At 41.3% G+C, this 25,897-nt stretch overlaps 1 protein-coding gene across 4 annotated transcripts in view; it reads right to left on the minus strand.

Moving 5' to 3' along the window:
- Positions 1–330: 330 nt before the first annotated feature.
- The window catches only part of LOC117661569 (SUN domain-containing protein 3-like), a 99,494-nt gene continuing 73,927 nt past the window's right edge, over positions 331–25,897 (minus strand). The window contains exons 1-14 of one of the 4 annotated variants that reach the window (XM_034410563.3): positions 22,247–22,734; positions 20,290–20,416; positions 18,988–19,085; positions 18,018–18,110; positions 16,064–16,148; positions 14,430–14,500; positions 13,069–13,124; positions 12,399–12,439; positions 10,073–10,229; positions 8,526–8,610; positions 7,271–7,380; positions 4,384–4,551; positions 2,639–2,728; positions 331–1,483 (exon numbers count right to left, since the gene is read on the minus strand). In XM_034410563.3, coding sequence (XP_034266454.2) covers positions 1,334–1,483; positions 2,639–2,728; positions 4,384–4,551; positions 7,271–7,380; positions 8,526–8,610; positions 10,073–10,229; positions 12,399–12,439; positions 13,069–13,124; positions 14,430–14,500; positions 16,064–16,148; positions 18,018–18,110; positions 18,988–19,085; positions 20,290–20,416; positions 22,247–22,316 — 1,401 coding nt within the window. In that variant the 5' untranslated portion in view covers positions 22,317–22,734 and the 3' untranslated portion in view covers positions 331–1,333. Of the gene's footprint in view, positions 1,484–2,638; positions 2,729–4,383; positions 4,552–7,270; positions 7,381–8,525; positions 8,611–10,072; positions 10,230–12,398; positions 12,440–13,068; positions 13,125–14,429; positions 14,501–16,063; positions 16,149–18,017; positions 18,111–18,987; positions 19,086–20,289; positions 20,417–22,246; positions 22,735–25,897 lie in introns of those variants that run through there. The other 3 variants (XM_034410564.3, XM_087886339.1, XM_087886338.1) reach the window with 3 other exon arrangements.

Below are 25,897 nucleotides of genomic sequence, written 5' to 3' on the forward strand. Positions count from 1 at the left end.
ATTTAAAAGCCCGATTTGGCTTCTTATCAGGGGATGTCTTATTTTGGGGGAAACAGGGTATATGTTGATGTTCCTCTCCTTCTCGGTTTGCTTCATTGAGGTCTGTGCATGCCAGGGCACGAGCTAGAGCCAGATTTGGCTGTTATCTTGCTATATGACAAGGAATGTCACACTCTGAGAAAGGAATGATCGGTCTAGGATGAAATGACATCTCTTCTTCTGTGATGAGATCCTTCCATTTATCCGCACAGAACACAGAGAAACAGTGAACTGTTGAGAGAAGAAATCACCATCTCTCTTCCTTTACAGGCAGACCATAAGCAGCATATGGTTAGTTCATTGGGACTTTACTTGCAAATGATACACATAGGACTGTGTTGCTAGTTATGTTCATTTGGGAGACACCACTGATCAGCTAAACATCTGTCACGAAAGAAGTATTCTTCCTTCCATCAAGCCCATCAGAAAGAGGAGAAACATATAATCACGGCGGCTAGATTAACCCTAGCTCAATCCTGGAAATTAGAACAGTTGCCAACAGAACAGCAAATAATTCAAAAGATATTTATATGCACAGAAATGGATAGATTAATTTAAGATTAAACGATAAGGAAGACGCATAGTATTTCAAAATATGGGACATATGGTATGAATGGATTAATCAATGGGAAAAAAAGTAAAGTCAAATATAGTAAGAAATTAAAGGTAACAAATATACACCGTCATTAAGGTTAATATACATATATATTCACATGTTTAAATATTATAGATAGATAATCCTGTCTGTTAGTTTTAGTTTGTATGTAATTTAGAATTGTATTTTTAGAGTTAAGAACATTTTGTACAATTTTTATCTTTTTATATTGAATAAAGTTTGTTTTTAAAATTAAAAAAAGAAAAAAGAAAGAGGAGAAACATTCTAGAATTTAGCTCCGGCTGATAATTCTCAAAATATATTTCAAAGTCATATTCCAACAAGAGATTTTCTTGTTCTCGCTCTGTCTTTTTCTTACACAATACATTTGCCTCTATGCTATAATCTGAACTGAAATATTTATTGGGAGATCACCTCCAGTCATCTCATCTTTTTGAGAGAGTGGACAGAATCAAAAGTATTCATGCAACTCAAGATTAGTTTAACAACTCCATGCCTAATCTAACTGAATTTTCAACTGAAATCAAACTGAAATCTGTTAGTCAAATAATTCAACATCATTAGTATGTCCTCATATTTTCTTTCCCATTCTCCCCTGGGAAAAGCTAGAGCAAGTTCTAGGTGCTCTTTACACTTGCTCAGTGTAAATGTTCATATTCCTGTTTTTCTTTATTTATTTTAGGAGATTTCATCCACTTTCTTGCCTAAAAGGTTTATACTGGCCATCCTTCCATGCACCCTGACTCGATAAATGCAGGTATACTCTGGATTTCCCCAGTTGCTCTGCACTTTGATTTTTACATGCTGGAATGTCTTCTCTTGTTCATTCTGAAACGTAGATGAGGGAAAAGAACAAACATAATAAAAAGCAATAGAGATGAAGTCATCATCTTGAATGGCTCTATCAGTTGAATAGAAGAGTGCAAAGCCTATACTGTATATCTGCAGACCTGTTTCCCAAATGTTGATATAACTGCTTTGGGATTGTTACTCATCAGAAAGAAGGTTTGTTTAACTGTGTCCCATTAGCTCCCATCAGTACAGGTAGTCCTCAACTTATGACCGCAATTGAGCCCAAAAGTTATGTTGCTGAGTGAGAAATTTGTTAAGTGAGTTTTGTCCCATTTTACAACTTTTCTTGCCGCAATTGTTAAGTGAATTACTGCAAATATTAAATTATTAACATGGTTGCTAAGTGAATCTGTTTCCCCATTGACTTTGCTTGTCAGAAGGTCGCAAAAGTTGATCACAGGATCCCGGGACACTGCAACTGTCATAAATGTGAGTCAGGTGTCAAGCGTGCAAATATAAATAACATGACCATGGGGCTGCTACAATGGTCATAAGCAGGGGTGAAATTCAGCAGGTTCTGACAGGTGAATTTCTGACTGGAGAACCAGTAGTGGAAATTTTGAATAGTTCGGAGAACCGGCAAATACCACCTCTGGCTGGCCCCAGAGTGGGTGGGAATGGAGATTTTGCAATATCCTTCCCCCAGGAGTGGGGAGGGAATGGGGATTTTGCAATATCCTTCCCCTGCCACGTCCACCAAGCCACACCCACCAAGCCACACCATGCCCACCAAGCCATGCCCAGAGAACCGGTAGTAAAAAAAATTGAATTCCACCACTGGTCATAAGTATGAAAAATGGTCATGTCACTTTTTTCAGTGCCATTGTAACTTTGAACGGTCATTAAGTGAACTGTTGTAAGTCAAGGACTACCTGTATGGTGAATTGCCGCAGATTATCTAAACTACATTCCCTCAGGAGGGGCTCTGGTTTTCCAGCTCTAGCCTAATCCACTCCTTAAAACACTGAATTAAAAGTTGTCTAATTTTTAGGAGATGGGGCAGAACTTGGAGAGGTTCTTTCAAAACAGCTCACTCTGACATGGCCTCTTCAGTTTTACCTCTCATTTACCTCACCTACTTCTCCTATTTTTAGTTCTACCTCTACCCCACTTCTCTCATTTCTAGTTTACCTTCAGTTGGAATGTCTGAATTAGTTCTTTCTCAGTATTATACATGAATGTTCCCAGCAGGATCTCCTCTTTTGTTTCATCATTTAGCCCCTAAAATTAAAGGAAGGGAATCAGTGTAGAAGATTCAAAAGAAGAGTAGAATGCTGCAGTGGCCCTGAAGGACAACCTAGAAGCAGTTCTTGGTCAACGAGGTCAGGTCAATGTAGAAATAAAACAAGGAAGTCTTGAGTTTTGACAGGCAGGCAATCTTTTAATGGTGAGGGGAATTATTTTATATGAAATGGGCAGAGAGCTACGGAGAGTGGTGTGATAAGTACACTTTTCACTGACTATTACTAGGGGCTTTCAAGACTTCGTTTTTAACATGATGTTAAGATACCTATGTTAGGGCTTATGTCAGAAAGCCATGTTGCTGGTTTTCAGCAATTCTGGCATACTGATCTGGATAATTGATATTCTCAGGAAGTAGCAGGCAAAAGTTTTGTCCATTTCATCCTCCTCCCACATGTTGTATTCCAAATCGCTATTCTGTACAGAAGTTGTAATGAAGGCAGAAAATGTCCCTTGAAAGTATCCATTGGATACTTATGGAAGTATCCAATGGAGTCGGCAAAGGGACAATCTTTAAATGAATTTATATGAGAAGCAGCAAAGAAACTGCTAGTCATTTTCTGAATTAAAGACATCAGGGAAACCGAGGCCATACCACTGGATAAGAGAAATAGACTACTTAGGGTGGAAGCTGGTAGAGTTGGGGAGACACTATTGCTTGTCTTAGAATCCTACCGTTGGAATGGCCATTTAGCCAGGAGTGGGCTGCTGGGGGTTTGCAGGGGTTCGGGAGAACCTCTAGCTAAGATTCTGTGCAGTTTGGAAAACTCCCAAATCCCACTCCTGGCTGGCCCCGCCCACCCTTCCCCTCCTCTCCCAGGAGTCCCCACGCTGCCCATTTTGGATGCAGGTAAGTGTAGGGTGCGCACGGAGGCTTGGGGAGAGCGAAAAACAGGCCTACCGGAAGTTCGGGAAGGCCGGAAAGGGCCTATTTCTGGCCTCCAGAGCTTGGGGAGGCCGTTTTCGCCCTCCCAGAGGCTTGAGGAAAGCTTCCAGAGCCGGGGAGGGCAAAAATGCCCCCCCCACACCATGGTGCAGGAGGCTGACTAGGCCATGCCCACCAGGGCCACACCCACCCAGCAATTGGGCAGAGAACCCCTTGCTAAAATTTTTGAAGCCCACCCCTGCATTTAGCCCATTACTGCAAATATTACTAGTTTATCCAGCCTCTATTGATAGGTTACCAGTCCAAACTCTAGAGAAGTTTGCAGTGTATCATATGCTAATCCCTTCACAAAGAGCTTGTCGAAGGGAACAATAGCTTGCATAACCAAAATTAATGTATTAATATTTTTATTAGATTTGTATCCTACTTTTATTTGTTACAATTTAAGGTATGTACATAATACTCCCACCTCCCGTTTTTTCCCAAGAACCTTGAGAGATGAATTGGTCTGCGAGAGAATGTCTGGCCCAAAGTTACTCCACCGGTATACGCTTTATACTAAAGCGAGGATTAGAACTCGGAGCCCTGATTTCTAATCCTTCACCTTAACCTCTATACCAGAATGGCTCCGTATCATATATCAGCTCAATATCAAGGGCTTAGTAGCCTTAGTGCTTCCTAAATCAGAGTTCTTTTAATGCACCTTAGAGGAAAGATATAAGATAAGTTAAAACAGTGTTGTACTCACATAAACCAAGAAATCTTTTAAGGCGCTTGTGATTCCTTCCGAAAAAGCTATTGCTTTAGAGATGTGCTGAACTGTAATGGCTGTGAGTTGGACTTTTTCAGGCAGTTTAATTACTGCTTGGCCTTCAGATCCTGAGAATGCCCAGCAGTTTCCAGGGTTAACATCCGGCTACAAACAGGAGACAATTCATATAAATAAAATGTTCAACAGATGTTCAACAGAATTCAGGTCCTGCAGATCAATGGTGAAATTCAAATTTTTTTACTACCGGTTTTGTGGGCGTGGCTTGGTGGACATGGTGTGGCTTGGTGGGCGTGGCAGGGGAAGGATACTGCAAAATCTCCATTCCCTCTCCACTCTAGGGCCAGCCAGAGGTGGTATTTGCTGGTTCTCCAAACTACTCAAAATTTCGGCTACTGGTTCTCCAGAACCTGTCAGAACCTGCTGAATAGCACTCCTGCTGCAGATTGATTTTATGTGTGAGTACAATAACAACTGGGGTTTCTCCAGGAGTATGGTGAACTTTATTGTGAATGTGTGACAAAATTGCTTCTGACCTCTAAGCTGTGTTTTTTCTGGCTTATTAAGAAGTCAGATACACCAGCAAAGTTAACTATTAGTGGGTAAATAGCGTTTTCAAGTGTAAATTTTCCAATCAATTGCAATCCGGAAAATGTCATTCTTGCCCCATTTCTCCCTGTTGAATGAGGTATTCTCTTTTTCTCATTCTCTTTCTCTCTATCTGCCTTTTAATGTCACTGAGGAGATTAGTGAAGAGAATGGGCAAGAAAAGTCCAGGATCTCTAACATTTTTATTTGCATCCTCCTAGAAATGAAAGGAATGGATGATGAACTGGGAAAAAGGATTACATACAATAAAGCGAGGAAAGTAGAAGGTGAAAAGAACAGAGAAAGGGGATGGATGGGATTAAGCCCATTACAGGAATATTCCTGGAAGATTGGTAGATTGTTACTAAAGATGGCATGCTCCCAAGCATTTATCACCAGCAGTCAATGCTTCAACAACTAAATATACAAGGGACCATTTTCTTCCATTCTGAAGCCCAATAATGAAGAATTCTATAGAAACGGGAAATAATTCTCCTTTTGCTTCCCAATGTCCAGAAGGCATAAATAAGAAGAAACAGTCTAACGCGTGATAGCGAACCTATGGCACGCATGCCAGAGGTGGCACGCAGAGGCCTCTCTGATGGCATGCGAGGCGTCACCCCAGTTCAGTTCTGCTGCGCATGCACGCACACCTCCCACCATCCAGCTGGTCTTTGGGTCTCTGCCGCACAAGTGCGGGGGGTGGGGCACATAGCGGGAGTAGGGCATGTGAAGGGCGGCTGCACATACATGTCTGGGGGAGCAGGTGAGTGCAGAGGGAGCACGTGCATACACAGGGGCGGGCACATACAGGTGGCGCATGCACATGCACAGGGCCTGTACACGCATTGTATTTTTGGGGTTTGTGCGCACACGCGCACACTTTGGGCACTCAGTCTGGAAAAGGTTAGCCATCGCTGGTCTACACTATAGCAATAGCAATAGTACTTAGATTTATATACCGTTCCACAGTGCTTTACAGCACACTCTGAGCTGTTTACAACATCAGCAGCCCCCAACAATCTGGGTCCTCATTTTACCTACTTCAGAAAGTTGAATCAACCTTAAGCTGGTCGGGACTGAACTTCTGGTAGTGAGCAGAGTTAGCCTGCAATCCTGCATTCTAGCCACTGTGTCATCTCGTCCAGGGGTGGGTTCTAAATTTTTTTACTAATGGTTCTGTGGGTGTGGCTTATTTTGTGGGCGTGGCTTGATGGTCATGTGACAATTATTTAGGATGTTACAGAGGTACTGGTCCAGAGGTACCAGGCTTTTTACTGCTTGCAGAGCTGTACTGATCTACCCATTTATTTTTGCAGGCACTGATCTACTCATGTATTTTTGCAGGCACTGGTCTACCCATTTAATTTTGCAGGCACCGGTCTACCGATTTATTTTTGCAGGCGCCAGTCTACTCATTTGTTTTCTTTTAACACTGATCAGCTGTAGGCCGGCCCTTTGAAGCCCCGCGGCAAGAGTTTAACCAGTTTTTTTCCCTCTAGCCATCAGCTGGGACTCAGGAGGCAGCAATAGATTGGGGGTGGGGCCAAATAAAAAGGTAAGAATAACGCGGTGGATGTGTGGGTGGGCGGGTGGACAGAACCGGTTCGGTGACATCATATCGTCACCGCTACTGGCTCGGCGGAACCGGGTGGAACCAGGAGGAACCCACCACTGGTCTCATCACAACTCTTGCCATCGTTTAAAATATTTTTAAAGACAGCAACACAAAACTTCACAAACTATTCCAGATATACATTCAGAAACAACATTCAGAGGAAAAAGGGAACGTTTTGCTCTTCTCTGGAATATTCTATTTTTGAGCTGGAGAGTTTTGTGCATCCCTCACCCTGCTCTAAACCAACCGAAATCATATTATTGTAATTTGTGAACTCAGCCTTAGTGTAATGCAATGAAATGTAACAGTTATATTTTCAAGTCAGAACAAAATATGCCCTGAAGAACTGCAGAAAAAGTTTTCACAGCCATACACAAATGTGTGCATAATGAACATAACAAGATGCACTGAGCTTTCCTTTAAATTAAGTGAAATCAGATTTTATCAACATTTTGAACTGGAATATAAAACCTCTAAGAAATCCAAGGGCTATAGTGTAGGCACGATCCCATTGCGAACCGGTAGTAAAGGTAAGTAGAACCCACCCCTGGTATGTAGTTATGAGATAGAAACTGGACTCAGAGGAGAATACTATTTTTCTAGCTGAGAAATTGTACTATTTTACTAAATTAATTAATAGCAATGATAGAAATACTGCACCTCTAAAATAGTTTCAGGGGGGTTGGCTGAGGAGATAAATGGAAACCAACAGTATTCCTGGTGCAAAAAATCGTAAGTCTTAGATGTCCTGTCTTTATCGATCGTGGCTCCTAGATAGACAGACAGATGATTATGTAACCTCAAGTTGTTTTCCATTCCTAGTGAGCACATAGATGTATTTTCTCATGAAGCTAAGTGGCAGAATTTTTTTAAAAAGTCTAGAATTAGTAGAGAGTAAAATACAAAGAGATTTCATATCAGAAAATACATTCATTCACATGTAATTTCCCAATATCAGTTCCTTCGTAAATAATCTCCATGTAGATAGATGATACTTTTATAAAGGCTAGAATAAGTACAGAGTAAAATATAAAGAAACTTTTCATCAGAACTTACATTCCTATATATAATTATCCAATAGCAATTCATCTTTTGTAGAGTTTAGTGTAGAAAGATAAAAATCTGTCCAATATGATTTCAAGTCACTTTCATATTTTTTTCCAAGCTTCAGCTCACTTCTATTCGATTCTCATACCAGTTTGCTCAATGTGTCTATTTGCACACATTTCCTTCAATATATATGTCTATTTATTAAACATATTCATATGGCTGCCCAACTCTTACACAGTCATTCCAGACAACTTACAACATTAAAATATCACAGTGTAAAAACCTCATTAACCGTCTCTCGCCAGTGGCAGTTACCACAAACTCACATCAGAAACTCAGTTGGCTCCATATCAACCAGGGGTCCTTAGGCCTGCTGACAAAACCAAGCCTTCCAAAAAAAGTAACCAGGTGAAGGCCAATCTTATTTCTGAGGGAATGATGTTCCAAAAGGGAGGGAGCTACTATTGAGGGAACCCTTCTCCTTAGTCCCACAAGATGTACCTCCCTAATACATGGAACCCATAACATACTTTGCCTTCCCACTCTGGGGGGCCAGGAAGATGTAACTGAGGAGAGGTTGTCTTTGTAGGGATTTAAATGTGATATGTAGCACCTTGAGTTGCACCCAGAAGCAAATTGATAAGTACCCTCAAAAGAGGTGATACATGCACAAATCTTCTTTTGTGAAAAACTATATGGACCATTGAATTTTAAATCAACTGAAGCTTCCAGATACTTCTCAAGGGCAACCAGGTTCTCATGATCCAGAACTGGGTGTAACTGGTGCACAACTTGCAGTTTATGCAAAGGCACATCTGGTCATGAGTTGCAAACCCAAAGCCACTCCATCTTGTCAGGGCATTACCTATTGACTTTTGAGCCCAGTCAGCCCTCTGTATATCGTCTTCAAAAATCTTCTTAAAAGCCAAATTAAGTATATCGAGCATTTCCTGTAAGGGAAAAGAAAAATGCATCAGGGGAATGGTTTATACAAATATCAGTTACATATGTTAGATACCATAAGTTATAAATAGCACCAATAGCACTGCACACCTGGCACATCCTTAGCCAAGCAGACAAGATAACACCCATCATACAGAGCATACTATGTCCTTGTTAAAGACATTTAAGCATATAAAAAAGCTAACTGTACACTATGCAAACCTATTTAGTCCTTTCATAGAATAACAGAGATGGAAGGGACCTTGGAGGTCCTCTAGTCCAACCTCCTCGAGAGCAGGTGACCCTATACTAGTGATGGCTAACCTTTTTGCCATTACGTGCCAAAAGCATGGGGTGTGGGGGGGTCATGTGCTTGCGTGCCCACACCCATAATGCAATGCCCACCCATGTGCCCTGCCCCCACGCGCATGCACACGCGAACCCCCTGCACTCTCCTGCATATGCGTGTGCAACCACCCGCGCTCCCCACGCCCCCCACGCATGCGACCCTCCACACTCTCTTGCCCCGCCCCGCATGTGCACGCGACCCCCCACAGCTTGTTTTGGGCCTAGTAGGCCTCCCTGAAGCCTCCTGGAACCAAAAATGGGCTGCGGGAGGGCCCACGCATGCACACACGTCTCCCATATGTGCCCGGCCCCCACGCCAGAGATCAGAAAATCAGCTGGCTGGCAGGAGGCATGCGTGCATGGGCTGGGCGACGGCTCGCGTGCCCACAGAGAGGGCTATAGGGCCATGATGGCAAACCTTGGCTTGCCATCACGGCCCTATACTATTTCAGATAAATGGCTGTCCAGTCTCTTCTTAAAAGCCTCCAGCAATGGGGCCGCAAAACTTCTGAAGGCAAGCCATTCCACTGGTTGATTGTTGTCACCATTAGGAAATTTCTCCTTAGTTCCAGGTTGCTTCTTCCCTTGATTAGTTTCCATCCATTATTTCTTGTCTTGCCTTGTGATGCTTTGGAGAATAGGTTGACCCTGTCATCTTTGTGGCAGCTCCTCAAATCCTGGAACACTGCTATCATGTCGTCCCTAGTCCTTCTTTTCATTAGACCAGCTATACCCAAACTTTGTAACCATTCTCTGTATGTTTTAGCCTCCAATCCCCTAATCATCCTTGCTGCTCTTCTATGCACTCTTTCTCAAAATCTTGTTTATATTGTGGTGACCAAAACTGGATGCAGTATGGGATACTAATGCCCAGTATGAAATTATAACACATCCTTTGGAGCAGGAAAGGGACCCTCATTGTGGTTCAAAAATTTCCCTACTTTCCCTATTTTTAAGCATATTTGGTAGTCTTGAGGCTGGGTGTGAGAACAAGCCTAACTTAGTTTCATAAAAGAAAAAAAACCAATGACATTCGATGGTAGCAATAGATGAGAAAAGAAAAACGATAATCCAGAAAGATAGGAAACCAGAGAATTTCTGAGATTAGTTTCAGCTTCCTACTTTCTTCTCTCCTGGAAAGTCATTTTCCTCAAGGATTTGCTTTGTGGACTGTAGGATGCCTTTCCTGATGCTGCCGATCTCAGAATGCATGTCATCCATATCTTTTTTAAGGCCCTGAATTTCATGGAATTGTTCTTCAAGCAGATGTTGTGATTTCCTTGGAATAAAGAGGAAAAAAAATAGGTGTCAGGATTACTGTATTTTTTGGAGTATAAGACGCACCTTTTTCCCCCCTAAAAGGGGGTGAAAATTTAGGTGCGTCTTATACACCGAATGTAGCCCCACCCACCCACTGGCCCCCACTCTTTGGCCTCTGCCCCACAGCAGTTACCTCCTTGCAGCAAGCAGAAAGAAGAAACAGCTCAATTCAGCTTCAGCAAGCCTAATTAGCACAAGTTGATTGGATCGGCTTCCTGACTCTCAGCTGTTTTGCTCTCAGCTGTTTTGCACAGGCCTCTGCTGCTTGCTGCAAGGAGGTAAATTGCTGGGAGCAGATTTTTTTTTTCTTGTGCTAATCAAGCTATGCTGAAAATGAAAATGAAAGTAAAGCAAGCTATTTGTTGTTTGCTGCAACAAGGCAAATTTGCTGGGAGGCAGAGGCAGATTTCTTTTCCTCACCAAAAAAGGTAGGTGCGTCTTAATAGTCCGGAGCGTCTTATACTCCAAAAAATACGGTATATACAGGCTGCAAAACTCTGAAAAACTGTTAAATGGCAGCAAAAGGATACAAGCCATTCTATTGTTGCTTCCATCTAGTGTTGCCTGGATCTTTGCAGTAGACTAATGTAATACAAGTAGTCCTTGACTTACAACAGTTCATTTAGTAATAGTTCGATGGCACTGAAAAAAGTGATTTATGACCACCTTTCACACTTACGACCATTGTGGGATCCCCATGGTCACGTGATGAAAATTCAGATGCTTGGCAGCTGATTCATATTTAGGAAGGCCGCAGTGTCCCAGTGTTATGTGCTCACCTTTTTGCAACCTTTTGACAAGCAAAGTGTCAGCCCTGGAGGCTCTTCAGGGCTGCCACACTTAGTGCTGTGGGAAGGGGTTTGCATGGAGTTGGTAGAGTTATTTAGCCATAACAACATTCTTTCTCTGAGAGTCAAGGATGTTCAGCCTGCACCTGGAGAGGCGTGACTGGGAGGCATCTACAATTGGGACAGTGGATTGATTGGACCATGTGATGGACATGTGGGTGCAGGGGAAGGGACTTTGACTTTCTTTTGGGAACTTTCAAATTCAGGTTTTCCCAGATGTGCCAATATGACATCTCTAATAAAATGGATCTTTGAGGAACTGCTTGCCTCAGAGTCTTACTTGGTTGGGGGTGTTACTTGGAACCCTGACACAACGTCAATAGGGAAGCCATGCTACTAACTTAACAAGGGCAGAGTTTCACTTAACAAGTGTAGCAAGATAGTCATAAAAAGTTCACTTAACAAATGTCTCATTTAGCAACAAAAATTTTGGGCTCAATAAGTTGAGGACTGCCTGTAATTGTAACTGTTTGCTAGACTATTGCTGGGCCTGCAATGCATCAGCCAATTATTGTGCGTACATCAGCCTGGACATTAAAGCATTTTTCCTGAATCTGAAGGATGCTAGATTCAGGAAAAGATATATGAAGCATCCCTGACCCCAATATCCTAAACATATGTACTCAGGAATTAATCTTATTGAAATCAGTGGAACTTACTTCCATGGAATTACCGCTTAAATATTTTCTCCTGGGGTGCAAAAGAATGTTGCACAGTGGTCTCTAACCAAAATACTGTACTTATCCAGAGAAGTCTTCCAAAGCGTTTTCAACCTTAAGATCGCCTCCAAAGGGATTGGTGTAGGCCAAGGATGGGATTGCACAACCTATTGTTTTTAACCCTAATGTACATGAGGTCATGAGGGTTGAGGCCTAAACTCCTGGACTAGACCAAGGCATGGCTGGCTGGGGAATTCTGGGAGTTGAAGTCCGCAGGTCTGAAAGTTGCCAAAGTTGGGCAGCCCTGTCTTAGATGGTTCCTATAGGTCTAAGCTTGGCTGGGGTGATGCTGCATTTCAATAAGCCGCATTCCCTGAGGTTTGTACAGCTCCCATGCTGTACAAGCCGTTAAACCATGACTTTTCTTCCATATGTTAGATTGTGTGGTTTATTGGATGACGATCTCCAGACTTTTTAAAAAAACTTATGTACATTCTTGTTTTTACTATTGTATTTTGTAAATTGCCCAGAGCTGTGATAGATTAAAGCAGTTTATGAATTTAATTAATGAGTAAAGTCTTTTTCTTTAAGATATTTTGGAGAGATATGGAATAGCCTTACCAGAGTTCATTCAGCTCAGTTTCATACTCTTTTGTAAGTTCCTGTTGGAAGAAAAACAACAGATATGATTCAATTTTAATATTTATAACATGTGGACACCCAACCACAATTAATTGTAATTAATCAATGACCATTTTAGAAAAAAAATATGCTTCTTGACTTAAGTTCAATTCCATAGCTACCCAGCCAGAATTATGTAGTAAATTACAATTTTATCATACTGATTACAGATAGTCTGTAATGTAGTTTGCCAATTGCAGTTACTAAATAAGGACTACCTGTTATTGGATAACGCAAAAGTAGAGAAGCCAGGTTTGCTACTTGAGCCATTCTTTTATTTTTTAAAAAAGGAAATCCAGGTTTTAATTGTTACTTCCATGATGGCAACTATACACAAATTCACTTGCTGTTTTCCAGATACAACATTTCTGATAGCCTCAAAACCCAAGAAAGCAAATGTGAACAGCACCTCTACTATGATGGCCCCTTATTATCCAGCAAGGCCTTGTTTCCATTGAGAATAACTACTGAGGAAAGGCTGTTTGTGGGTGGCAGCCATTTTGTCTCGAGGCTCATTGCATGCTTCCCAAATTCTCCATGAGTTGCCCAATCTGGCCCCAAACCATTTTGATGACTTTCCTTTCTGTCCATTATGTGGAATGGTATTTACCTTCGATGATAGGCCATCTGATAATCGCAGGTATTGACAAACGCAGTAAACGGTACCTGTAAGAAATAAGCAAAAATGGGAAGAGTTTCTACAATTAACTCTACAAATGCCTTTTATTTTGAAGCTTAGTGTCCAAGAAATTGCTAAAGTGGCACAGAGCATTAGGAAAGAAATCTCTAACGTTATCCCCTTTTCTCAAAACTCTTCAAAAAGTAAACTAATCCTACCTGCACTGAGATTTGACAACTTTACTGAACACTGGACACTTTCTCTCCTTCATTTTGAAAGAACAGAAAAGCTTGGAAAATTAGTTTTATAAGCACAGAGTAATATAGAAGTGTATATAAGAAAAGTATCACCACACATAGCCATCTCCCACTACTTGAAGGAGCATTTAAAAACTCACTTTTTCCTACCAATACTTGCCATTCAAACTCCCTTCGTTTACTTCAACCATCTACCCAAATTTGCTGTTATAGAATCTTTTTCAGTAATGGGAGAAAAATCTGTATCTGCTGAGAAAAAGGTGAGTGGTCATAGGCTGCACAATAACATGCCCTTGCAGGCGCTTCCATACGTATTCATCCTGCAAGAATCATGGTGGGCCATGACTTTGTTGGATCCTGGTTTAGAGAAGGAGGAGTTGGAGCTGGGACTGTCCAACAGGGAGAACACAGCCCTCTCTGAACGATTGGAGAGTCCAGGGGTTGGGACGAGGCAGTTCCAGGACTTTCTGACGGGAGGGGGGGGCAACCAAGTGGACGGGGATCCTCCTGAAGGAGCAGAGCAGCTGCAGAGAGCCAACAGAGATGACAGGCTCCAGACCACCTCTGACGAGGAACTGCTCCCTCCCCCACTGATCTGCAGACAGTGCAGAGCGGAGAGGGGCATAGAAAAGGTCAGTGAGGTTGTTTGTGAGGAAGCAGCCCCGCTCTTCCTCACAAGGAGAGCTGAGGAAAGGAGCTTCGCTTCATCCTGTTCCTTGAACTTTGGACTTGGTCTCAGCTCTTGCACTTCAGACTCGTGGACTATGTTTTGGTTGCTGGAACTCTGGATCTGTTAGTATTGTTACCTCCCTCTTTCGCTTTGGGTTGTCTGGGACTTAGTTTGTAAATCCAGAATGAGGGAAAAGCATTGGAGGGTTGTCTGTCACTGTGATAATGAGCAATAAACAGACTTTCCTTAACCTCTGCCTTGCCCACGTGACTTGGGTTAGAACATGAACTTTTCTGGATAAATTCTGGCACATTGGGACTTCTGACACTCAGATCCTCAACATGAGCACCTTTTATGTTCAATCCACGAGAACCTGCCGCTATTCAGATGTTTTTCAAATTTCAAATGGAACAATGAGTACTTACCATAAATGACTGAGAGAGCTATGATGAGGAACGTCAAGCATCTCACACAGTTTGCCATAGGGTTTTGGTTTCTGAGAAGGAAGGTAGGATCATTAAGGCAAAGTCAATGGACGGAACAATTCTTAGGAATTGCTAAGGATAAGAATAGGAATCTTGATAATAGCGAAGGTCACCCAAGGGCATTGCTGGTTCCTTCAAAACCAGAGAGGTTTATTAACAAGTCATTCTAAGGGTTGCTGCTACTTCATGTCTTTTTCTCTCTCCTCTCTTCCTTGCTTGATATCTGCCATAAAACAATGCATGGTGTGATGTCATCAAACAGGATGTTTCCTTAACCCCCAGTGCCAATGGTATCACATCATACATTATGGCTATGCTAGCTGTTGCATGAGAAAGGGAACAACAAACACCTTGGAAGTTGCATCTATTGAGTTCAACCAATTCAGTACTGTTTAAGTTGTTACCAGCATTCCTAGCTTTCAAACAGGGGCCTTTCCCAGACTGGACACGCAGAGATGGATTTGGAAATTGCCTACGTGTAAAACAGGTCAAATATCAAATTCTAGGTAATGCTCAGGTTATTACATTGCTTGAGATATGGAAAAGCAGAAGAGAGAGGAAAAGAAAAAGAAGAGTTGTTGGAAACCAGCAGAAGGGTCAGCAGAAAGACTACTTGTGAATAATCAGTACAGGAAGACATAACACAAGCCTTGTCTTTCTTCCTCCAAGTAATGGAGGAGAGAGGCAGCTTGAGTCCATGCAAAGGATTCAAGAGGTCAGTGGATATTTCAGCTGGGTCTATGACATTTCGACATGGCCAACTCTCCATACGACAACTCGCTGTGGGGCAAGAGTTAAACTAATATCAAAGAAATGGTGGAGTAGAATCATTGAAGAAAGAATGAAAAAGGAAGGACAGAATAAAAGGTGAATGACAAAAATTAAAATATTTTTAAATTTTATTTTAAATAATAAAATTGAATTGTTAAATTGTCCCATGGCGAGTTGTCCTGTGGTGAGTTGGCTGTGGCGAGTTTGGTTGCAGCAACTTGGCTGTGGCGGGTTGTCCCATTCCCAGCTCAGTAGAACAAGCTTGGCAACTTCCACCACCAAAGAAGTTGCTGAGTAAGTTGGCTGGAGAAGATATGAGATTTGGAGAATCTGAGAGAAGTAGACTTGAATTTAGAGGGAGGCAGTTAGGACCAGGAAGAGAGTGAGAGGGGAACTGAAAATGGGACCATGCAGAATCTGACACTTTTAGAGTCAAGGAAGGGAGAAAATAAGGGTGATTGTGCATAAAACACCCCATTAAAATATAATTAATTCATAGAATATTTCATAAAGTTATAATAAATTATTTTAATATATAACATGAATTTATAAACAAAATATTTTTTAAAAAATATTTAAAATACATAAAGTGTATTAAGACAATTAAAATAAGACAGGTATTAGGGTAACACCTCTTTGGCCTATTTAAAGACTTGCATGTCAAAAGACGCATGATATTTCCAACTCTACCTCACCCAAGGGAGATCTTCTGTAATGGAGAAGACTATCAGATGCAAAGTTAGCTGTCTTGATTATGATTTCTTTTGAAAGGAGCTTTTGAACATTTTTACACTGCCACTTACCTTGCACAGTAGCAGGATTGTAAAAGTTTTCGAAGAAAGCAGATAATAGAATATACAATAAGGCTCGGAATGCAGCATATGGTTTCTGTGAAACAGAATAATTCACAAAACATTTAAGGATTTGTTTCTGAAGGTTTATAAAGTAACTGGGAATATACTTGTTTGGCCATCTGATCTGCTGAGGACTGTAAGTATGAAGATAAGTTAATACCTTCCTAGCAAAAATAAATAAATAAAATTTGTAAATTCACAATTCAAACTCTTAGCAAATACACCAGTTAGTACTATTTTCTGCATGCATCATGTATGCTGTTGCCATGTATGATTCATCAAGTCACAGCATGAGATATAGGATCAAACCGTATTTTAGCAAGTGGTGGGATTTAGTCAACATTAAAACCCAAAATAAAATGTTAGGTTGCACTGAGATCTAGATCTCAGTGCAACCTAACATCCAATTTTAACAAATAAGGATCTCTAAATTACTGCATCCAATTTTAACAAATAAGGATCTCCAAATTACTGATGCGCAAAATTATACAATGAAGTGGCTTAATCTGAAACACAATAGATTATATGAATATAGCCAATCACTACTACTGACCTTAGGTTCAACCCAGAGGAGATTAGGCCTTCTTAAATCTTATTAAAAACAGAGAAACTTTTAGAGTTAAATGTTCATTTCAGTTAGACTTTTTAAGATTAACTTTTTCTGGACTGTATAAAAAAGGGCGGCTTTAATTTTAAATGCATCATCATGTCCACCAAAACTGTTGGTGGAATTCCTGCAATGTAATCCTACTCTTTAAAAAAATGTCATCTTAGCAATATATTTTAAGACTTTCACACTAGGTCAGAAAATTATTATATCCAGTGGGCAGCCTTAGACATGGAAGTTTTGTCGCTGTCCCTTTCTACATATAGGAAGATATACAGTAGATGAGAAAGATGGATGTATTCTCAAGTCTGTCACTCCTACGTTTAAAGCTTACTATAGGTTTGGATGAACATGTAGGATTTTGTACTACAGAACTGATATTCCAGAAAAGAATGAGCACCACCAAGTGAAACATCTTGCTACCATCATTTGTCAAAAAAAGCACCTTTGGGACAATTGTTGTGTCAAGTGGATAAGAAAAAACTCCAGAAGAGTTTATATTTGTCAATCTACTTAAATATTATTCCACCTCTCAAAGACAAAACAATATGTGACCATCATGATATTCTAAAGTTGGAAGTTGTCTTGGTGTTGTGGCTCCGACCTCCGAGCCCATCTTATCGGAGGGAGAAGGCTCCGAACATGAAGGAGAGGAGCCGGCCAGGCCTCCCTCTCCAGGCCCCTCCTCTCTGCAATGCCTCAGGTGTCTGCCGAGGGAGAGGAGATTGGCCAGGAGCCAGGTGTCTCCGATGACAGCAATGACGGTGATAAATCGTTCCTGGATCCACGCCAATGAAGGCGAGATAAACATTTGCAGCAGATGAGGAGGCGTACCAGGGATTAAGCTGAGTCACTGGACCACACCCCACAGGCTATATAAGAGAGTGTGGTGGCCATTTAGACTCTGTGACAGACAAAGCTAACTTCTGGCTAGTCACTTTGTACAACGCCTAATCTGCTGAAGGTTCCATGTTTGAGCTAGGACTGTTTTGAAAACTGTGTGTATTCGTTGGGGTTATCTGGTGGAGGGACACTCCTTCTTCTTCTAGTAAAGCACTTGGCAGACTGTTATCGTATTGCTGCCAAGTTCCTGATAACGAACATTGTGTGTGCCAAGTAATTCTTTAACCCCCGGCTGGCTGTTTGTGTGTGTGTGGGGACGGGGACAGAACACTTGGAGGATTAATTTCTATCCCTGGTTGAAGGCTGTCCAGCTTTCTGCTTGAATAACTTTAGCTATCAAATGCACCATATTTTTAGGAAAGCTGTAGGAATGTGGAACTGCTAGACACATACTTAGCATACCCCTTTCAGATGAAGCTGTGGAATCAGATGAGAAGCGGCTACAGCAACTCTCACCAGCAATGACTTCTCTGGTAAAACCTCCTGCTGAAGAAAACCCATCTCATTATCCAGTCATCACTATCATCTTATATCAATAATTTCTGTATACAGATTGGATTGGCAACAGCTGCTCTGACTTCCATCTGCATCAATATCAGTGATGGGATTCTAATCCCGGGGCTAACGGTTTCTTATTGGTAGCGCGCGGGTGTGCGCGCTGGCTTTGTGAGCCCTTGGCACTTCTCCACCAGAGGTAGGTTTCAGTAGGTTCTGACCAGTTCTGGAGAACTGATAGCGGAAATTTTGAGTAGTTCGGAGAACCGGTAGTAAAAATTCTGATTGGCCCCACCCCCATCTATTCTCTGCCTCCCAAGTCCCAGCTGATTGGGAAGAAATGGGGATTTTGCAGTAACCTTCCCCTGGAGTGGGGTGGGAATGGAGATTTTACAGTATCCTTCCTCTGCCACGCCCACAAAGCCACACCCACAGAACTGGTAATAAACATTTTTGAAACCCACCACTGTTCTACACATGCGTTTTTTGATGACATCTGGGCTGGTGGGTGGAGCCTCCCGCCACCGCCACTACCAGTTCGCCGAACCGGGGCAAACCAGGAGTAACGCACCCCTGATCAATATATATTTCTACAATCTGTACAGTACTTTCTTCTTTCCTATTCTTATTTCTTAGCCCTTTTGAATAGATCAATTGCTAGAGAGAACATATGAGGGGAACTGCAAAATTATGTATTGTGAGGCCAATACTTAAGAGCTTTAGTCGATTTGTATACATTGCATAGATATAAACTAGCAAAAAGATTCAAGATGCAATCCTGACATATTTTTTTCTGGGACTTTTTTTTTTTAATCTCTGGCCTCTAATCATTAGTGGTTATCCAAACCTAAATGTTTCTTAGACTTACGCCCATTTTCTTCTCCCTGATCGTAAAGTGAGGACATCTGGTTAGATGAAGTAGTAGATGTCCTGGGACAACCTCCTGAAGAATTAAGCAGGTACCAGCTGAAAGAAGAAGAGTTACAAATGATCTTCAATGCTCTACAAATGTACGTTATGTTAGTGCAGCACAATTTGTAATCATGAAAAATACCAACCCTTTAGCATTGAGCAATAACACTTACTTATATACCACTTCGTACTGTTTTAGAGCCCTCTCTAAGCGGTTTACAGAGTCAGCATATTGCCCCCAACCATCTGGGTCTTCATTTTACCGACCTTGGAAGGATGGAAGGCTGAGTTAACCTTGACCCGGTCAGGATTGAACTTCTGACAGTGAACACTGAGTTAGCCTGCAATACTGTGTTCTAACCACTGCGCTACCATGGCTCCTAAATAAAGCTTTTTTCATGCTTTACAGCTGTAATATGCAGGCTGCCTGAAATACATTATCCTAAGAATGATGATCCTTAGTGTCCTTAGTTCCATGCATTGTGGCAACAAGGCTTATTAAAAGACTATTTGCTATTCCTGAATGTTAGTTCTAGCCTAAAGTTTCACAAACGTGGTGTACTTGCCTTAGGGAGGTGCATACAGAGTCCAGGGGAGGTGTGAAAAACTTTTTAACCCCGTTGTTACAATAAATCTATCTTTCCCGAAGTTTCATTGTATTGTTTTCATTGTTCATTTGTGTTCATGTGAATACAGTACTTGGACTATTAAGGGAGATGTGTACATTTTAGATTATATATATATATTTTTAATTCAAAAAATTAAAACACAAAATCCAAAGGGGAAAAAAATTAACAAAAAACAGAATTAAGCTAAACAAAAACATCTAAAAAAGGTGTGAGTTAAAATGACAAAAAAGGAAAACACGTATCATCCCTCAGTTACTGGCACTCAGGCCTTTGGGCAGCTTATCTTTTGTTATTGTCCTCCTCGGCAACTGATTTCTGGATATGAAAAAAACTCAGGATTTAAGGGAACACATTGATGCAATTAGAAAATCATTTACAAGCAATTGGTGAATTGCAGTGGCATATGTGCAATCATGTAGCCATTCATAATGTCTCCTCAATCTGTAGGAAGCTATACTGTACAATTGCAGTTGACTAGAAAATTAAAGGAATGGTTGATTGTGCTGGCTGCAAAGTCTGGGAATTGAGGCCTCAAAAGAAGAGCATTAATTTGAAGAAGACTCTCTTAGATTATTTTTCACAGATATATTTGTTATGTTACAGTAACTAAATGCATGCATCCTTCTTACTTGTTTGACTGTGTCTTGCCCGATCCTCTTGTCGCCCTGGGATTGCTACCTTGCTCAGCAGGGTTATCTTGAAAAGCTGGCGTTGCTTGAGCTGGACATCTTCGCACGGAACGTTTCCCATCCATGACTGAAAGGACAATGTGATAATTGGAAGTGTTTTGAAAGAATTCTGTTGGTTTCTTCTTCTAACTTATTGTGCTCTCAAAATCTCAACACCAAAAAGTTACATGCACAAAAAAGCACCCTGCTTTCCACACGCATCAAAATAGCCTCCATTCTGTCTTTCCAATCCACTTCTGTGATGTGTGAAGATTAACCAGCTGACCTCCAGTGTGTGATGTCACAATAGGAGGCCTACAGTGAGATAAATATGATCATCTCATGACATCACAATATGGCATATGATATTACCAGCAGAGAATTTTGTTCCTGTTTGTCACGTACTTCTGCATATTCATAGTGGCATTTTTGGTGTTAGCCAAATAGAAGCTGCAACTCATATTTCTATCACAGAAACACGAGTCCTTTAATCAAGTTATTTAGGGAAGGGTCAGAAAGGAAGGGTGCATACTTTGTCTCCATTGCAAAAGCAGGAATATCTGAGGGACCATCTCTTGCCGGTCACGTCTACTTGACCCATCAGAATGGGGAGGCAGGGAATGTTGCTGGTCCCACCCCAAGGGAGATACACCTGGTGGGACCCAGAAGGGCCTTCTCCGTGGTGGCTCCCTCTCTCTGGAACATCATTCCCCCAGAGATTAGAATGGCCCCCACTCTAACGCTCTTCCAGAAGGCGGTGAAGACCTGGCTCGTGTGATCTGCTGTTCCCGGGGTGGGGTGGGGGGTGATTTTATTATATTATACTATATTAATTTATTTGATTCTTTTTATTAGTTTTATTGTTTTAAATGTTGTTTTATATTCTGTAAACCACCTTGAGTCTCCATGGACAAATAGGCAGCAATATTAATTAATTAATTAATTAAATAAATCAATCAATCAATAAAAAAATTGATCCCAGATTCAGTTCTTGGCCCTGCAGTGGAGATAATGTTTTGCTAAACAGATTAGGGATCAAAAGCAGCTTCCTTTGTTTCTAACTAATCCCTTTCTTTAAAAAAATTGCTTGTTATAATCGTCCTTTTGGCACAATCCAGAGAAAGTATGTGTTGTGAAAAGATCCAACAGCTGTAACCTTTTTTTCATATTAACAGATGATTATGCTTTGTGCACCATCTGAAATAGAAGTTGATCCATAAAAACTGGTCTCTATGAATGCCTTTTTCCTTCATTGGGAGGAAAGGAACTTTTTTTAAAAAAAATAACAAAAGTTATTGCCAGGTGAAGAAGGAAAACAAATGAGTTGAAGTGCTGGATATTTTCACTAGAGGTCAGTCTTATTTCATATTAAACAGCTCATGATCCCTTGTGGATGATCCTTTCGGAAATACCTATTTCCTTACTTAAATGGAGAAACAGAATAACCATGAGTGGGCAAAAAAAGGATTGGGAGCAGGAGTGACTTCCAACTTCCTGCTTGATTCCCCATTGATGTTGCTTGTGGGCAGGGGTGAAATCCAGCAGGTTCTGAAGAACCAATAATGGAAATTTTGAGTAGTTTGGAGAACCGACAAATACCACCTCTGGCTGGACCCAGAGTGGGGTGGAATGGGGATTTTGCAATATCCTTCCCCTGGAGTGGGGTGGGAATGGAGATTTTGCAGTATCCTTCCCCTGCCACGCCCACCAAGCCACGCCCATAGAACCGGTAGTAAAAAAAATTGGATTTCATCACTGCTTGTGGGAATCTGGCAGGGAGTTCAGAAATCAATCCTCTTTAGCTGACCAATGAAATTGCCTGCTTGTGGAAGGGGACAAAGGGAGCTGCAGACCACAAGGAAAACTGTACCCCAGCATGTCCACAAGGGCCCCCTGTCTTCAAAGAGAAAGGGCTCACCCATCAATCTCTGGCGCTCCCCAGAACTTCTGAGTCTTTCACTCATCCTTATTTCACCAGCTTCCTTCATCTGTTATTTCAGTTGTCAACCTTGGTTCCAAGGCAGCCAACTGCCATTTGTGGATCCACCAGCTGATTGGATGCAGGGGAGAGAGGGAGGTGGGGGAAAAGGTGAAGATACAGTCCTTCCCTCCTCCCTTGTGCCATACAACCTATGGGTTTCTGGGAAGTGTAGTCAGAAGGCATGGTAGTGACACCAAAGTGACAATTTTCCCAAACTACATTCCTAAGTGAGTCATGGGTACTGGATTTCTGTAAATTAGCTCATTGGAGCTACTTTCTTACGATGATTCTTCTCTTATATCTTCCAATTGAAAGTTACAAAGAGCCACGAGAGTATGTAGACAGGGGTGGGCTTAAAATTTTTTAGCAAGAAGTTCTCTGCCCAGTTGCTGGGTGAGCGTGGCCATGGTGGGTGTGGCCTAATTGGCCTCCTGCACCATGGTGGGGGGGCATTTTTACCCTACCCAGGTTCCGGAGGCTTTCCTCGAGCCTCCGGAAGGGCGAAAACGGCCTCCCCAGGCTCCGGAGGTCCTGAACTTCCGGTAGGCCCATTTTTTGTCCTCCCCAAGCCTCTGCACATGCCCTGCACTTACCTGCATCCAAAATGGGCCGTGTGGTGACTCCTGGGAGGGCCGGGGCAGGGTGGGTGGGGCCAGGAGTGGGATTTGGGAGTTCTCCGAATTGCACAGAATCTTAGCTAGAGGTTCTCCTGAACCCCTGCGAACCCCCAGCAGCCCACCTCTGTATATAGATATACAAAAGCACATCCCCACAGATAAAGCAGCAGAGAATCGTAGCTTTCCAAGACAAGAAATATAGGGCATTTTTGCTCTCTTGCCCTTTTTTTGCTGTGTTATTTAGCCAGCCTTGATCTTGCAATAACAAAACACCTGTAAGATTGCACATATGAGTGTGTCATTCATTAGACAGGAAGTTGTGCCTTCCTTGCTCAAGTTTTGGAGCCTCTCAAAGGCTAAAACATTGCATTATAGCATATACTTCAGAGATTCAAGACAACTTCATCATTCATGCTAATCAAGGAGAGGGGGTGGTCTGTTTAAAAGAATTTGCTTCTGTTTGGATAATTCCAGTATTACAGCTGCAACATATCAGCACAGCTGGTTCTACCACCTCCTCACCCAGACATATTCATAAGCAAACGTGCACACGTATGCAGTACTGTATTCAAAATCTTAACTCAAACATGAGGTCCCATGTGATGGATAAGAGGATATGGGGAAAATAAGCAGATTCCAATAATGATCAAAGGATTAATACTTATACCCTCATGCTGGCCCTAGTCCATTTCCCACATCTATTTAAAATGTGCTGTTCCACCTTAAAAGCCCGTCAAAGCCTCCAAGAACAATGAATATCATAAGGATTGCATATCTTTATAGATATGGTAACCTGTGGTGGGATTCAAAATTTTTTACTACTGGTTCTGTGGGTGTGGCTTAGTGGGCATGGTATGGCTTGGTGGGTGTGGCAGGGGAAGGATACCTCAAATTCTCCATTCCCACCCCACTCCACTCCAGGGGAAGGATACTGTAAAATCTCCATTCCCTTCCCACCCCACTAACCTGCTTTTCAGCTCCATGTGCAGAGCAACAAAAGACGACTCAGCTGATCAGCTGGGACTCGATCAGCTGGGACTCGGGAGGCAGCGAATAGATGGGGGCGGGGCCAGTCAGAGGTGGTATTTGCTGGTTCTCCGAACTATTCAAAATTTCTACTGGTTCTCCAGAACCGGCTGAATATGACCTCTGATGGTAACCATGCCTCCATATCTTCATCAAAGGACCATCTCTGGATTTTCTGCCAACTGAACTATATTTATTTGATTTTTTAAAAATAATTTCAACCTTTATTACTTTATATGTAACTCAAGGCAGCAAGCATATCTAATAATCCTATTTTTCCCACAACAACCCTGTGAGGTGGGTTGGGCTGAGAGAGAGTGACTGGCTCAAGGTCACCCAGTCATACCAGAACTCACTGTCTCCTGGTTTTTAGGCCAGCATCTTAGCTACTACACCAAACTGGCTCTCTCTTCTCTAATGAATTATTCCTGGCAAAAACATTACCTGGGAGGCTAATCTTATGAGTGCCTGCTGAAGACATTTTCATTTGCTTATGTAGATTTAAAAAAAAAAAAATTATGAAGGCACAACTTTACATATTTTATCAGAAAGCCAGGACTGACTAGGTGTTTGACTTGTCTTCTCTCAGGCTCAGTCCTAACAATATTAGTCAGAAGCACATGGACACAGAAAAATTCTTTGCTACTTGTGCACTAGTGAGTTGTAAATCCTTAGGACATCATCCAGCCATTCCTGTGGCAATATATCACTAATAAAGGCTGATTTCATATAGCCATAGCTGTAGTTCAGTGACATTGTATAGTGCTAGAATGGTCTTTGTGGGGTAATGCCTATTTTTCACTTTTCAGGTTAAATGTCATACTAAGCAGGACTCAATGAAAAATCTTTCAGCAATCGGTAGTAAATTGGCAATAGTACTATGGTCCTAGATGTTGAACAATAGCAACAGAAGTAGTTTTTTCCTGAAAAATAGGCTGCTGAATATAGAAATGATGAAGAAGGAGGATATTGTTTCTGATGCATGTCGGTCTTGGTGCTAAGTGCAAATAGTGGGCTTAAACCAAGATGCAATCGGGGTGCACCAACCTTTGGATGATAGGCTTTGAAAAAAAAAAGTTCTAATAAGCAATATGGGTACTGCACTTTAAACGCAATGAAATCTGTATCTTAATAAAGAGGCATTAGAAAGTATAATGAGAGCAGAGATAATGAAATACTTGCTCTTAAATATTTTACTAGAATTAAGATTGCACTCATATATAACAAGCACATGCTATAAAATGCTGTAGCATGATTTCTATAGAATATAGTACATGTTCTTCCTTAACCTTGGGCAAATTAACGAAGGGCCAGATAGTTTAAATTAATAAATATTGCAGATTTAATCTCAGAAAATAATTCATTTAACGTAGAGAAAGGCAACTTGTGACAAAATTCAGAGGTGACATTTGCCCATGAACTTTGGAAAAAAAAAGGTGATATTATTAAATATAACACTTTAATGCATGGGGAAAGAAATAAATGCTTTGGAATGACTCTAGAATATAAGAGTTGTTTAATATTATTTTTTCCCCATGTTAGCATCATAGCCAGAACTGACACACATCTCAGCAGCCCAAATTACAGCAAGCAATGGATTATCAATGTAAAAAATTGCACTTCTGTATAGAATCATGAATATGAACTTAAACATATAGAATTAACTATTAGTTATAAAATGTATACTGCTGGTAGGCGCAGTATTTATATGTCCCGAACAATGTATACATTTTAAGATAAAAGCGCTAAAGAAATTATGGGAAGTATATGGTCTGTCTTTAGAAAGTAATTATCAAGGCTGTAAGTTCATGTTTATTAATCATTCACATCCAATTATTCCTTATTCCTTTCATTCTTTGTTCTCTAGTAAAATGCTTTGATGGCTTCCATTTTTATTTTTTTACAAAATGAAGCTAATTAGATGGGTGAAGGATGGAAGTGTTTC

The sequence above is a fragment of the Pantherophis guttatus genome, chromosome 2, assembly GCF_059756535.1.
Source record: "Pantherophis guttatus breed Tessera chromosome 2, ASM5975653v1, whole genome shotgun sequence".
Taxonomy (NCBI): domain Eukaryota; kingdom Metazoa; phylum Chordata; class Lepidosauria; order Squamata; family Colubridae; genus Pantherophis; species Pantherophis guttatus.